The sequence below is a fragment of the Hyperolius riggenbachi genome, chromosome 11 (assembly GCF_040937935.1).
Source record: "Hyperolius riggenbachi isolate aHypRig1 chromosome 11, aHypRig1.pri, whole genome shotgun sequence".
NCBI classification, from domain to species: domain Eukaryota; kingdom Metazoa; phylum Chordata; class Amphibia; order Anura; family Hyperoliidae; genus Hyperolius; species Hyperolius riggenbachi.
The window spans coordinates 124,580,381-124,595,027 of NC_090656.1; the positions used below are offsets into that span (position 1 = coordinate 124,580,381).

A 14,647-nucleotide genomic window follows, 5' to 3' on the forward strand; every position below is an offset into this window, starting at 1 on the left:
AACCCACTGTGCCAAATCGGCCCATGAACAATTGTAGAATGCTGCTCCACTGTTTGTTCCTACCATGTCCTAATTACACATTAACCAGATGCCCTGGCATCAGCATACTCTCTATGAATTTGCCCCCGAGGTTTCCTTTGGGTCCATTCTTCTGAATCAATGGGAATCCTCAGCACAATATTTCAATAAAGAATAGTCTGCATGGTCACGTCATACCACTTCCCTGTTGATCCTTGTGTATTTATTATGGATAATAAACCCAAGAAAGCTAAATTCCCTGTTTACAGATTAATCCAGATCAAGACCTTCAACCTGCTGACTGATATGTCGGCAGGTAACCTGCCTGCCAAACTTCAGAATAATTTGTGGGCAGTGGCATAACTACAAATCATGAGACCCTCCAGCAAAACTTTGATAGGGCCGCCAATGTTCTTGCCTTCCCTTGGTGACCTTCACAGCCTGGAGACTAAAACAAGTCACACCCACAACAAGTGTCACAAAAACAACAACCTGATCTGGAGGATGTCCCCTATATCAGAGGAAGGGAATGTTAGAATAAGTGGACCCCTATACAGCTCTGGCCCCCCTGCCGTCGCTGGGGATGCTACCCTATAGTTACGCCTCTGTTTGTGGGGTTTCACATGGAATCCCTGGATTTTGTGGATACAAAACACTAATGCTGGGAATACACAGTATGTTTCTGAGCCATTAAGATGTCTCGATTGATCATTTCCGACATGTCAGATCACCCGCCCGATCGATTCCGCGCTGGATACCGCATGGGGGACAATGGATAAAGATAAGGAACACAAGCAGATGAGAAGAGAATCGCCCGCGGTATCAAGCGGCGAATTGATCAGGCAGCAGAATCGAGCTGCGAAAACGTACCGTGTATTCCCAGCATTAGTCTAAGCTATGCTTTCAATACATTTTAAAGAGGAACTTCAGCCTAAACAAACATACTGTCATTAAGTTACGTTAGTTATGTTGATTAAAATAGGTAATATAATCTCTTGCCCACACTGTTTTAAAAGAACAGGCAAATGTTTGTGATTTCATGGGGCAGCCATCTTTTTGGTTGAAAGGAGGTGACAGGGAGGATGAGACACAGTTCCAACTGCCCTGTGTCTTGATCACCCTACCAGCTGCACGCGCTAGGCTTCAAATCTCAAACTGAAAGTTGAAAAAAGCAAATTTGCGCCAAAACAGCAGAACGAGAACAACAACATCAGAAATCCCATCATGCTTTGCACAGCATCAGGGGAAAAAGGCCCAGGCGGTTTTCGTCTGTGCAGCTAAAAATGAGGCTTGCGTAAGAAAAACAAAGTTCTGATATGTTAAACTGTTAAAGAAACACCAAGCCTTTCCAGTGCTGCTGAGTAGATCTTAAGTCTGGATGTTCACTTTAACCACTTCCCGACCTCCGTATAGACAATTGGCGGCCGGGAAGTGGACCCCGCAAGGACCGCCGTATTGACAAATGGCGGCAGTCCTTTTACGGGCATGGGCGGCGCGATCGCGTCATTCGTGACGCGATCGGCCGCCGGGGACTGGCTCCACCCACCTTACGCTGTAACCCGCCGGCGGCTCGGAAGCGCCGGCGGGTTACTAGCACCCGGATCGCCGCATACAAAGTGTATAATACACTTTGTAATGTTTACAAAGTGTATTATGCATACAAGGCTGCCTCCTGCCCTGGTGGTCCCAGTGTCCGAGGGACCACCAGGGCAGGCTGCAGCCACCCTAGTCTGCACCCAAGCACACTAATTTCACCCCCCCCCCCCCTGCCCCAGATCGCCCACAGCACCCCTCAGACCCCCCCCCCTGCCCACCCCCCAGACCCCTGTTTGCACCCAATCACCCCCCTAATCACCCATCAATCACTCCCTGTCACTATCTGTCAACGCTATTTTTTTATCCCCCCCTGCCCCCTCCTGATCACCCCCCCCCCACCCCTCAGATTCTCCCCAGACCCCCTCCCCCTGTGTACTGTATGCATCTATCCCCCTGATCCCCTGTCAATCACCCATCAATCACCCCCTGTCACTGCCACCCATCAATCAGCCCCTAACCTGCCCCTTGCGGGCAATCTGATCACCCACCCACACCAATAGATCGCCCGCAGATCTGATGTCAGATCACCTCCCAAGTGCAGTGTTTACACCTGTTTTCTACCCTAAACACCCACTAATTACCCATCAATCACCCCCTATCACCACCTGTCACTGTTACCCATCAGATCAGACCCTAATCTGCCCCTTGCGGGCACCCAATCACCCGCCTACACGCTCAGATTGCCCTCAGACCCCCCCTTATCAATTCGCCAGTGCAATATTTACATCTGTTCTTCCCTGTAATAACCCACTGATCACCTGTCAATCACCCATCAATCACCCCCTGTCACTGCCACCCATCAATCACCCCCTGTCACTGCCACCCATCAATCAGCCCCTAACCTGCCCCTTGCGGGCAATCTGATCACCCACCCACACCAATAGATCGCCCGCAGATCCAACGTCAGATCACCTCCTAAGTGCAGTGTTTACATCTGTTCTCTACCCTAAACACCCACTAATTACCCATCAATCACCCTCTGTCACTGCTACCTATCAGATTAGACCCCTATCTGCCCCTAGGGCACCCAATCACCCGCCCACACCCTCAGAACGCCCTCAGACCCCAGCCCTGATCACCTCGCCAGTGCATTGCTTGCATCTATTCCCCCCTCTAATCACACATTGAGACACCCATCAATCACCTCCTGTCACCCCCTAGCACACCTACCCATCAGATCAGGCCCTAATTTGCCCCGTGTGGGCTCCTGATCACTCGGCCAAACCCTCAGATCCCCCTCAGACCCCCTTCCGATCACCTCCCCAGTGCATTGATTGCATCCATTTTCCCCTCTAACCACCCCCTGAGACACCCATCAATCACCTCCTGTCACCCCCCTAGCACTCCTATCCATCAGATCAGGCCCAATACAACCTGTCATCTAAAAGGCCACCCTGCTTATGACCGGTTCCACAAAATTCGCCCCCTCATAGACCACCTGTCATCAAAATTTGCAGATGCTTATACCCCTGAACAGTCATTTTGAGACATTTGGTTTCCAAACTACTCACGGTTTTGGGCCCGTAAAATGCCAGGGCGGTATAGGAACCCCACAAAGTGACCCCATTTTAGAAAAAAGACACCCCAATGTATTCTGTTAGGTGTATGACGAGTTCATAGAAGATTTTTTTTTTTTTGTCAAAAGTTAGCGGAAATTGATTTTTATTGTTTTTTTTTTCACAAAGTGTCATTTTTCACTAACTGGTGACAAAAAATAAAATCTTCTATGAACTCGCCATACACCTAACGGAATACCTTGGGGTGTCTTCTATCTAAAATGGGGTCACTTGTGGGGTTCCTATACTGCCCTGGCATTTTAAGGGCCCTAAACTGTGAGGAGTAGTCTAGAAAACAAATGCCTCAAAATGACCCGTGAATAGGACGTTGGGCCCCTTAGCGCACCTAGGCTGCAAAAAAGTGTCACACAAGTGGTACCGCCGTACTCAGGAAAAGTAGTATAATGTGTTTTGGGGTGTATTTTTACACATACCCATGCTGGGTGGGAGACATCTCTCTGTAAATGGACAATTGTGTGTAAAAAAAATCAAACAATTGTCATTTACAGAGATATTTCTCCCACCCAGCATGGGTATGTGTAAAAATACACCCCAAAACACATTATACTACTTCTCCTGAGTACGGCGGTACCACATGTGTGGCACTTTTTTACACCCTAAGTACGCTAAGGGGCCCAAAGTCCAATGAGCACCTTTAGGATTTCACAGTGGGAGTGGGAGAAATATCTCTGTAAATGGACAATTGTGTGTTAAAAAAAAATCAAACAATTGTCATTTACAGAGATATTTCTCCCACCCAGCATGGGTATGTGTAAAAATACACCCCAAAACACATTATACTACTTCTCCTGAGTACGGCAATACCACATGTGTGGCACTTTTTTGCAGCCTAACTGCGCTAAGGGGCCCAAAGTCCAATGAGCACCTTTAGGCTTTACAGGGGTGCTTACAATTTAGCACCCTCCAAAATGTCAGGACAGTAAACACACCCCACAAATGACCCCATTTTGGAAAGTAGTCCGTGGCAGATTTCATTTTTTTTTTGTCGCAAGTTAGAAGAAATGGAAACTTTTTTTTTTGTGTCATTTTCCGCTTACTTGTGACAAAAATAATATCTTCTATGAACTCACTATGCCTCTCAGTGAATACTTTGGGATGTCTTCTTTTCAAAATGGGGTCATTTGGGGGGTATTTATACTATCCTGGAATTCTAGCCCCTCATGAAACATGTCAGGTGTTCAGAAAAGTCAGAGATGCTGGAAAATCGGAAAATTCACTTTTTGCTCCATAGTTTGTAAACGCTTCAACTTTTACCCAAACCAATAAATATAGGCTGAATGGGTTTTTTTTTTATCAAAAACATGTTTGTCCACATTTTTCGTGCTGCATGTATACAGAAATTTTACTTTATTTGAAAAATGTCAGCACAGAAAGTTAAAAAAATCATTTTTTTGACAACATTCATGTCTTTTTTGATGAATATAATAAAAAGTAAAAATCGCAGCAGCAATCAAATAGCACCAAAAGAAAGCTTTATTAGTGACAAGAAAAGGAGCCAAAATTCATTTAGGTAGTAGGTTGTATGAGCGAGCAATAAACCGTGAAAGCTGCAGTGGTCTGAATGGAAAAAAGTGCCTGGTCCTTAAGGGGGGTAAAGCCCACGGTCCTCAAGTGGTTAAATTGGCAGGGGTTGAACCTGTATATAAAATCTGTATAGCCTCAAGTTCTCTATCCAGTTTATTTTCTTTGTTCTCATGATTCCATTATTTCAGTTAAATAGACCTTTCTATTGTTTTTCTTTTCTACTCTACTTTTCAACATTTTAACCCACTAAAACTCTTTAAAATGAAAAATGTCAATAAGCCCCACTAGGAAATCTGGACCACACATTTATTTTGAAAATCCAACTTTAAACCTCTCAGACTCAATGGGCTGCTAAGTTTTCTTTAGAGCCCCTTTCATTATACAAATAAAAAAAACTAAGTGAAATAATGTCAGACTATAGCACAGCTCTTTCAGTAATAGTGATAGATGTCTCTTCTGAAACGGCTATCACCTGGATACCTGCAGCAACAAATACAGCTCCTGTTACGCAGTCTGACAGCTGCTCAGCGAGACTATGTTTAACTGAGGTACTTTTTTACTCGTTTATATCAGCATCCGGGTGTTCAAGAATAAAGTAGCGCAAGATTTAGGTGTGGCTAAAGTCAAGAGGACATGACCCAGCTATGCAGACAGACCTGGAAGATCTTAAAGCACTCCATTCTGAGAAAATGCTGTTTAATTCTAAAAAAAGTAATGCATGTATATACCACACACAAGAGAGCGCATTTATGTTCTGCCTGAGCCATTTTGGTTACTCATTAATTCACTGAACTGCTACTTTCTGCAGTAATTCAGATAAGCTCTGCTGCTGTCAATTTCAAACCTCATTTCATCAACATTTGTTATGTATATGTGACTCTGGTGACTCTGAAGTTTATTACATTAAAGGCAGTCTCTATTTGTCAAAGCGGCAAAAACTGTGTTACCTGCTGCAGGATGCTAAAAGGGGGAAGGGAGAATTTGAGCGGTTGTTTTAAAGAGGCACTGTAGTGACTTATATTAGAATGCAGTAACGTTACTCAGGATACCAACTTGTATGGTAATTTTTCTGATTTCTGCATCAGAAACACCTTCAATATTTACAGTATTTATTGCATATATTGGAATGTAGTCCTGTTCTCCCAATGATGTGTAGCATATTATGCCTAATTCTCACACAGCCCCCCATTCCCTTATAGCATTCTGGGAGAACAGATATTTTCAACTGGTTTTAGAACTCCCAGCAAAAAAAAATAAAAAAAAATCTATAGGACTAAAGATGGCATCACCTGTGAAATTTCATAATGTAAATCAGGGTGAGGAAAGATTTTAAAATGAGCAAACACAGATCATGTATACATGAGTATTGTAAAAAATAAGCAATTGTATTCATTACGATATTTTTACTCTTTAAGAGAAAAGTTAAACTTAGTGCTACAACACTTATGAAAAGCACCATGTAATTGTGGTTTACTCATATTTTCTTATCTGGGCAACAATTTTCTTTCTGTAATGCATATGAGGTTGCTTTAGATTTTTGTTAGTAAATGACCTTTTTGACAAAGCTTTTAAATACATGTGTACACATAGAATATATAGACACATAGATACAATATAAATGTAACCATCACTCACAGTAGTTATTCTTAAAGGGCAAATGAAGTGAGAAGAATATGCAGGCTTCCATACTTATTTCCTTTTAAACAATACCATTTGCCCGGAAGCCCTGCTGATCTATTTGGCTGCAGTAGTGTCTGAATCACACCAGACACAAGCATGCAGCTAATCTTGTCAGATCTGACAATTATGTCAGGAACATTTGTTCTGCTGCATGCGAGAGGCTTTCAATCCCACATAAGGCAAGAGAACTACATGGCAGCTACACAGGTCAAAAAGTAATTTACACTGCATTTTACTCAATGTGTATCTTATTTGTATGTGTGCGCTGGAAAAAAAATTGAGGGGGGGGGGGGGGGGAACAAATGAAAACGATGAAAACTATTGATTGTACAGTAAAAAGAAAATTACAAGTTTTTTGTTTGTTTGTTTTAGTTATTTACAGTAGTTAATTGTGATGTTGCGCCAATGTTTTTAGGTAAGCAGCTAGATCTGATGCATTGGGTTTGCCAACCCCAAAAAAGGATAAATAAATAAAATCAGATATCAGACTGCGCTAGAGAATTTTATTAAATCTGTCAACTTTATAAGATAGCGGTCATATATTGTTGCAAACAATGGCAATATTGCCCCTTTCCCCCAATGAAGGGAAAGTGTTGGACCCAAGTTAAAAATGTGACAAAAAAATATATAAAATGAAAATAAAATTAAAAATACAATAGGAATAATAAAAATGTGTCCCAATCCACTATAGTGGCTCACTAAATGTCCGAGGAATGCTGTACTCTTGAAGATGAGGATATTAATATGCGTGACAAATATACAGAAATTATTTTAGGTGGCTGTATAACAGCTAAATGGATGACCTAATAGGAAATTAGAAGATCTGGTACTTGCAAGTTTTATTTGCAGTGAGCAAATGTCCCAGGAATAATGTCCTGTCCAGGTGTTTTTTTTATATGATACATACTATTGTATCTTTTTGTTGTGGGAAGGTAGATCCACCAGAAATTCCCCACCTCCCCACCTCATTTTTAGATGGTTTTTAATTATGTTATGCATCACTGACGCCTCTGTAATCTCCAAATGTTTTGTATATCCACCCTTTTGAGTATAACATTCTTTCACCTAACCAAACTCACATACCATCAATAATACACTGTTGTGGCTCCCGATCTGTCTTATTTTTGTCTCTAAGAATTGTATGGTGTTTGATAGATTGTCAAATGATGGAACAATACAAATAAAGTAAAACATGTAATTCAGGTACAGTAGAATATACATAGTATTTATGTGCACAGCAAATCGAAATACAGCTGAGAAGGACCAGAGGGATAGTCAGTGCTATGTTGAGCAGAGCTGTCACTCTACAGTATAATCTTATTGTAGTAAACTTCAAGGGACCAGGAAAAGTGGTTTACTGTATCAGAAGTTTACTATATCAGAAATTGTCCCAATAACGGCCCAACATGCCCTGGTAGATTCTCTTCTGCAAAGGAGAAACTCTGTCCTCCCATTGGAGGTACAGTACAAGCACTTGCACATTTGGTGGACTACAAGGTTACCTTAGGGCTGCATAGCCAGGCTGGACAAATTGCTGGTACAGTATCCAGGGGTCCTTAAAAATTGCAGCCGTCGCTGAATAGAGGCAGCCACACCCATGACTTGCAACATGTTCCTTGTTGCTCCAATCTGAAGAGAGCACCAGACTATGGGTTCTACCCTGACATATGATGCATGCACCACCCACTTTTTACTATATCCAGAGTCAGCATCACGTAGAGGCCAAAAAAACATGTTTACTATAACAGAAGTTTTATTATATCCGGGTTTACTATATCAGGCGTTCTTCCCATAGACGTATAATGGAGATTGTCCGGGACCTGAAGAGGTAGTTTACTATACCAGAATGTTTGCTATACCCGAGTTTATTATAACAAGATGATACAGTTATCAGCAGCGCTTGAATGCTCTGCAGTTATTCAGATGCCCCTCAGAAAGTCCATGAAAGAGAGAGAGAGAGAGAGAGAGATAGGGAGAGAAATAGACATATAGAACTTGGCTTGCGGCCTAGTCCAATGCGGACGGTGAGGAAACCTAGAGATCAGATGAACAGTGGCTGCAGGTGGAGGGGACTCGGCCTGCTGCGGAGAGCAGGAATTCTAGGAGGCCATACTGGGCTGCAGGGATCCCAAGCCATACAGTTCGTATCTGTGTGGCAGTGTGAGGGGTTTGGCGGCAGGCAGCAGGAACAGCAGTCCGCCTAGCAGTGTATGACGCCTGGTTGTTGGTTGTCAGCTTGCTGACCTAGCACAGGGTGGTGGGATGAATGAATCCCAGGCAGCAGCAGGCATCTGTGGCCAGGCTAGAGGAGCAGCAGTACTTACTTGTCGTGGCCACAGCTATGAAGCGGTCCCCCATGTGCAGAGTAACAGCCCATGGCTTCCTTAATGGCGGCATCCTGGTCTCCTTGGCAGTGGCTTTGATCAGCCCCCAAGTGATGCCGGCGCGTCCACGCGGCCGCCCGGATCGATTCCCGCTCGTCCCCACGGGCGCTCCTTATCTTCTTTTCGTTTTTTTGCCATTGTCCGCCTGTGGGTATCGAGCGGGAAATCGATCCGCACGGTGATCGGACCTGTCGGAAATTATCAATCGAGCCATGGGTCTTGGTCTTGTTGGCTTCCGAAAAGGTGGCATCCTGGTTCTCCTGGTAGCAGTGTGAGCAATTCCATGTAATGCTGTCTGGATGCAGGTATCAGGCAAATGGTATTCTCAATGCTACCAGGATACATCGTGGACAGGCCACCTGCAGCCCAGGTTATCAAAGTCTGCGATCAAGTACCCATTGGCCAGCAGGACATGGGTGTTCCCCGGGAGGACAGGGGAGTCCGAAAGAGGAAATCTAGGTAAAGGGTTAGAAAAAGACCAGAGCCCCGTGTGCCATGGCTACCTTTCCGGTGCCATCTTAAGATTGTCTTCAACCTAAATAAATTGCATGAAACAGGTAAGTACATAGCAAAATGTATTGTTTGTATACAAAAAAAAAAGGATAGAATTATGAAAAAGTGTGTGCTTTTGCATATTAAAGAAAAACAAGATGGAAAAAAGTATAGTGTGTAATGTGAAAACAACATATATGATAAAGTGATTGTTAGGTAGAATTATAATAAAATGTATTGTACTTTTATTGATTTTAATTAATAAACAGAGATCAATGAGTGGTTACAGTAAGAAAGTGTGTTATGCCGGGCATACACGGCTAGATTATGCGCTGGAATCGAGCCAGCGGCTCGATACCGGCGCATCCCCGCACGGATTGATTCCCGCTCGTCCTCGCGGGTGCTCCTTATCTTCTTTTCGTTTTTTTACATTGTCCGCCTGCGAGTATCAAGCGGGGAATCGATCCGTGTGGTGAACGGACCTGTCGGAAATTATCAATCGAGCCATCAGCGGTTCAATTGATAAAAAAAAAAATGAGCTATGCCGGGCATGCACGGCTCGTTTTCTGCGCTGAAATCAAGCTGCTGGCTCGATCCCGGCGCATCCCCGCTCGTCCCCGCGGGCGCCCGATGGATTCCCGCTCGTCCCTTCCTTATCTGCGCTTCGTTTTTTCTTTTGTCCTGGCCGCCGGTATCGAGCACGGAATAAATCCGGCGGGTCATCGGACACATCGGATATTATCAATCGAGCCATCAGCGGCTTGATTGATAATAAAAAACTAACCGTGTATGCCCAGCATTAGAGCCCGTTTCCACTGTGTACCATTATCTTGCGAGATGCAATGCCATCACAGCTGTGAACATGCCATGCTCGGCTATAGGGATTTGGATGTGCAATGCATTTTTATTCAGCATGCTGTCCAATTTTTTACCCGCATTCACTAGGCTGCTTTTCACAGTCCAAATTCACTTGCAGGGAGATGCAACGAATTTGCACTTATAGAAACAAGAGATGGCTCGAACGGTTCGGCAACGGACGGTTCCCGGCAAACTTCCGTGGTTCACGATCGCGAAGAACCGCAAACTTTTCCGGAAGTTTGTCTACATCACAGTCAGCAGGCACATTGTAGCCAAACAGGCTGCACTCCCTCCTGGAGCCCCCCCCCCCTTATAAAAGGCAGGCAGCATCAGGCTTTGGACTCACTCGTGTTCCTGCAGTAATTAATGAAGGGAAAGCTGCTGCAGACTCTCAGGGCTGGTGCACACCAAAACCCGCTAGCAGATCCGCAAAATGCTAGCAGATTTTTAAACGCTTTTTTTTATTTTTATGAGGAGTTTTGCTAGTGTTTTGCGGATTGCTGCTGCGGTTTTCAGTATAGTAGATTTCATATATTGTTACAGTAAAGCTGTTACTGAACAGCTTCTGTAACAAAAACGCCTGCAAAACCGCTCTGAAGTGCCGTTTTTCAGAGCGGTTTGCGTTTTTCCTATACTTAACATTGAGGCAGAAACGCATCCGCAATCCAAAAAATGCCTCACCCAGGCATTTTTCGTTTCTGCAAAACGCCTGCCGCTCTGGTGTGCACCACCCCATTGAGATACATTGACCAAGCAGATCCGCAGCCGTAAGCGGATCTGAAAACGCCCAAAAAGCCGCTCGGTGTGCACCAGCCCTCATAGGGAAACATTAGTTAGGCTCTTGTAGGCTTGTTAGCTTGCTCCTTGCTGATTCTTATTGCTAAAAAAAAAAAAACACCCCTCAACAGCTCTTTTGAGAGCTAATCTTGTTCTTGTGTACTATTTTTTTGTGTGTGTCCCACTGACACTTGTGTTGCATAGACAGCCTTGGTAAATCCTACTGTGTGTGCCACTGCCAGGCCCAGCACATTCAGTGACTACCTGTGTGTGTGACAGGTGCACATTGTAATACCCATCACTGCATATAATTACCTACCTGTTGTTCACAGTGCACCCACCTACCTACGTGAGCACACACAGTGTCACTGTGCCTGTCCGGTACTTGTCTGTGTGTGACAGGTGCACATTGTAATACCCATCACTGCATATACCTACCTGTTGTTCACTTCAGTCAGTGACCCCACCTACCTACGTGAGTGCACGCAGTGTCACTGTGCCTGTCTGGTACCTGTCTGTGTGTGACAGGTGCCCATTGTAATACCCATCACTGCATATACCTACCTGTTGTGTTCAGTGCACCCACCTACCTACGTGAGTGCACGCAGTGTAATATACCACTCCGTGCATACCTGCTAACTGCACCTGTGTGACTGCACATTGTATTCAGAGGCTTCCTTTGCCGAATCTGTCATTTAGTTTGGCACTGTTATTGGCCTGAGGAAGCGGGCTCTGACCCGCGAAACGCGTTGCCTGTGCTACTAATAAAAACCTTTGTTAAATACAAAGATTTTTTCGGCACTGAGGTAATCTACCTCAAATTTATTTCCCGTTAAACTGCTTTTAGATGCTTTTATTACACCAGGGCGCCTCTTATACCCTAATTGTGCACATTGTATTAGTCAAGTCAGTGCATACCTTTCACTTAATCCCCCCCCCCAATATGGACAAAACAAAAGGCAGAGGCAGGCCACCTGGCAGGTCTGTTCGAGGTCGCGCTGTCGTGATTTCGTGCAGCCCTCGACCAAAGTACAGTGTTCAGAAGAAGGCACGTGCCATCAACCCCCAATATTGTCAGGACGTAGTTGACTATTTAACACAGAACACCTCATCTTTCTCAGCTTCCGCACGGAAGCGTGACATATCTTCCTCCTCCTGCTCTGATTCTGGCACCCCACTTAACACTCAGTCGGCCGCCACCACCAAAGTGCCATCACCCCAGGGCTCAGCGGTGTGGAAATGTTTTTGTGTGTCTGCCTCAAATGAGAGCAATGCCATCTGTACTCTCTGCCACCGAAAATTGAGCCGTGGAAAGACCAAGACCCGCGTAGGGACAACTACCTTACGAAGGCACATGATTACAAAGCACAAACTGCAATGGGATGACCACCTGAGGAAAAGCAGCACACAAAAGCAAAGCCACACACCGCAGTGGAAGATACCAGGCCGCAATTTTTTCTCAAGAAAGGCGATACCTAAACTGTACCGTGATGTTGAAAGGCAAGTGGTGCCATCTCTGGCACACAGCGTTGGGTCAAGGGTCAATCTGACCACGGATGCCTGGTCTGCAAAGCACGCTTAGGCCTGCCCGAAGACTAAGTCAGTCCCCACACACAGCATATCTGCCTGCACGTTGTGTGACTGCCTGCCCAAACCCAAGATAATAAGGTAGTTGCTTCATTGTGGCAGAGCAAATTTGATCAGCTGGACAGTCACTGTTCTATCATAGAGCTACCACAGCCCGGCGATCAAATGGACTTGAAAACCGCCACGGCCTGCACTCTGGCCATGGTGTGCGCCAGTCCAGCACGGACATCACTACAAAAACAGCTGTTTGCGGTGCGTTACACAGTGAGTTTGGTGTGTCAGTGTTAAGCAGTACTCTAATTACACTCCCTGATTGATGTATACACATGCAAGATGTTTTAATGCACTTTAGGCAAGCAATTTAGCATTCAATGTGATTTCTGCCCTTAAAACGCTGCTTTGTGTCCAATCCAGATTTTCCCCCGGGATTTCTGGCGTGTATCCCACTCCGCCATGCAGGGCCGGGCCGAGGCATAGGCTGGAGAGGCTCCAGCCTCAGGGCGCAGTGTAGGAGGGGGCGCAGAATTCATTCAGCTGTCATTCCTAATTGTGTTTGAAGCAGAAAGAAATAAGAAAAGGGGATACATGGCAGTGACTGCAAGCCATATAACTAGATATTAAGGTGTTGGGGAGGTTGTGGGCCCTGTGGCGCCTCTTAGTCTAATAGCAACCAGTGTGTGACGGCTGGAGTGGGAGGGATGGAGGGGCGCACTTTGGTGTCTCAGCCTTGGGTGCTGGAGGACCTTGTCCCGGCTCTGCCGCCATGCCCCCCTCCAGGTGTTAGACCCCTTGAAACATCTTTTCCATCACTTTTGTGGTCAGCATAAATGTTTCTAGTTTTCAAAGTTCGCCTCCCCATTGAAGTCTATTGCGGATCGCGAAAGTTTGCGCAAACTGAACTTTCGCGGAAGTTCGTGAACCCGGTTCGCGACAGAAAATCGGGGGTTCGGGCCATCTCTAATGGAAACGTGCCCTATAATTAAGTTTTAAGTAGCAACGTGGTAATTATAGTGCTATACAGAGAATTATGTTGGCATGAGATATTGATATATGTACAGAGATGTTAAAAAAGAAAAATCTGTATTAAAAAGGTGTTCAGATTAAAAAACAAAAACATCAAAAGTTGATTATTGAGTAAAATGTTTTTCAATCCAACCAACTTCAATACAATCTTCTTTTATGAAATTGCAGCAATCTCAAACATACTCGTGGTATCTCAAACAACTTCCTCAGGACTTTCAATCAATTGAAAAATTTGATCAGTTTCCTCGAACCTAAACATTAAAAAAATTGTAATGTGTGTTGCCACTTCAATGCCGACACCGTAGAACCCCTTAATGGTAAACTCCAAGGGACCAGTAAAAGTAGTTTACTATATCAGAGGTTTACTATACCAGAATTGGTCATACATTGTATATTTATACAGATGCATTTGGTGTGACCCGAGGACGGAGTTTACCCTATCCAGAGGTTTGCTATATCAGGCAGGGGGTCACACTTGTCTGCTTTCGTGCATGTTTTCTGCACACACAAAAAAACTAATTTCAACTGAGAACTCATGTTAATGAATGGGTAAGGTCACACTTCAATGCAGATTTTGTGCACAGAAAAAAAAAAAAAACTGACATCCTGCAGGATAATTCTGTCAGTTTTCTCAATCAATTACCTTTGCTGCTGTGAAAACATACTTTTTTTCAAGCGCAGAAAAAAAAGGCAGGAGTCACACTTGTCTTTCAGTTTTCTAAACTTTTCAGAAAACTGAAAAAGTGTGACCCCGGCCTCAGGCTTTGTTCACATTGCGAGTGCAATTTTAATAAGTGCTTTTGTAAGCTCTTTTGTTTGGCGATTTGCAGTTTTTTTTTTTCAGCAGACAATCAGGAAATGAACTCTTTCACCTGGAACTGAATATCTTTCAACATACTTTGTAATTAAAAGTGCTCACAAAATCACTTATCCTATACCTTCCATTGAAGCACAAACACTCTGAAATTGGTGCAGGACCCGTGTTTGCAATTGGAAAGAAAGCGTCTCGCTCATGTGAGAACATTCACATTGAAATTCATTGCTCAAGCACTTTTAAAATGCTTTTTAAAATATCCAGCGCTTATAAAAATCTCAAAGCACTTGTAGAGTGAACAAGCACTGAGAAAGATG

At 44.3% G+C, this 14,647-nt stretch overlaps 1 protein-coding gene across 1 annotated transcript in view; it reads left to right on the top strand.

Moving 5' to 3' along the window:
• The first annotated feature begins 246 nt into the window (after nucleotides 1-246).
• Nucleotides 247-14,647, top strand: part of MUC6 (mucin 6, oligomeric mucus/gel-forming) — a 111,788-nt gene continuing 97,387 nt past the window's right edge. The window contains exon 1 of the mRNA XM_068259822.1: nucleotides 247-334. Within this exon, the coding sequence (XP_068115923.1) occupies nucleotides 247-334 (88 nt within the window). The remainder of the gene's footprint in view (nucleotides 335-14,647) is intronic.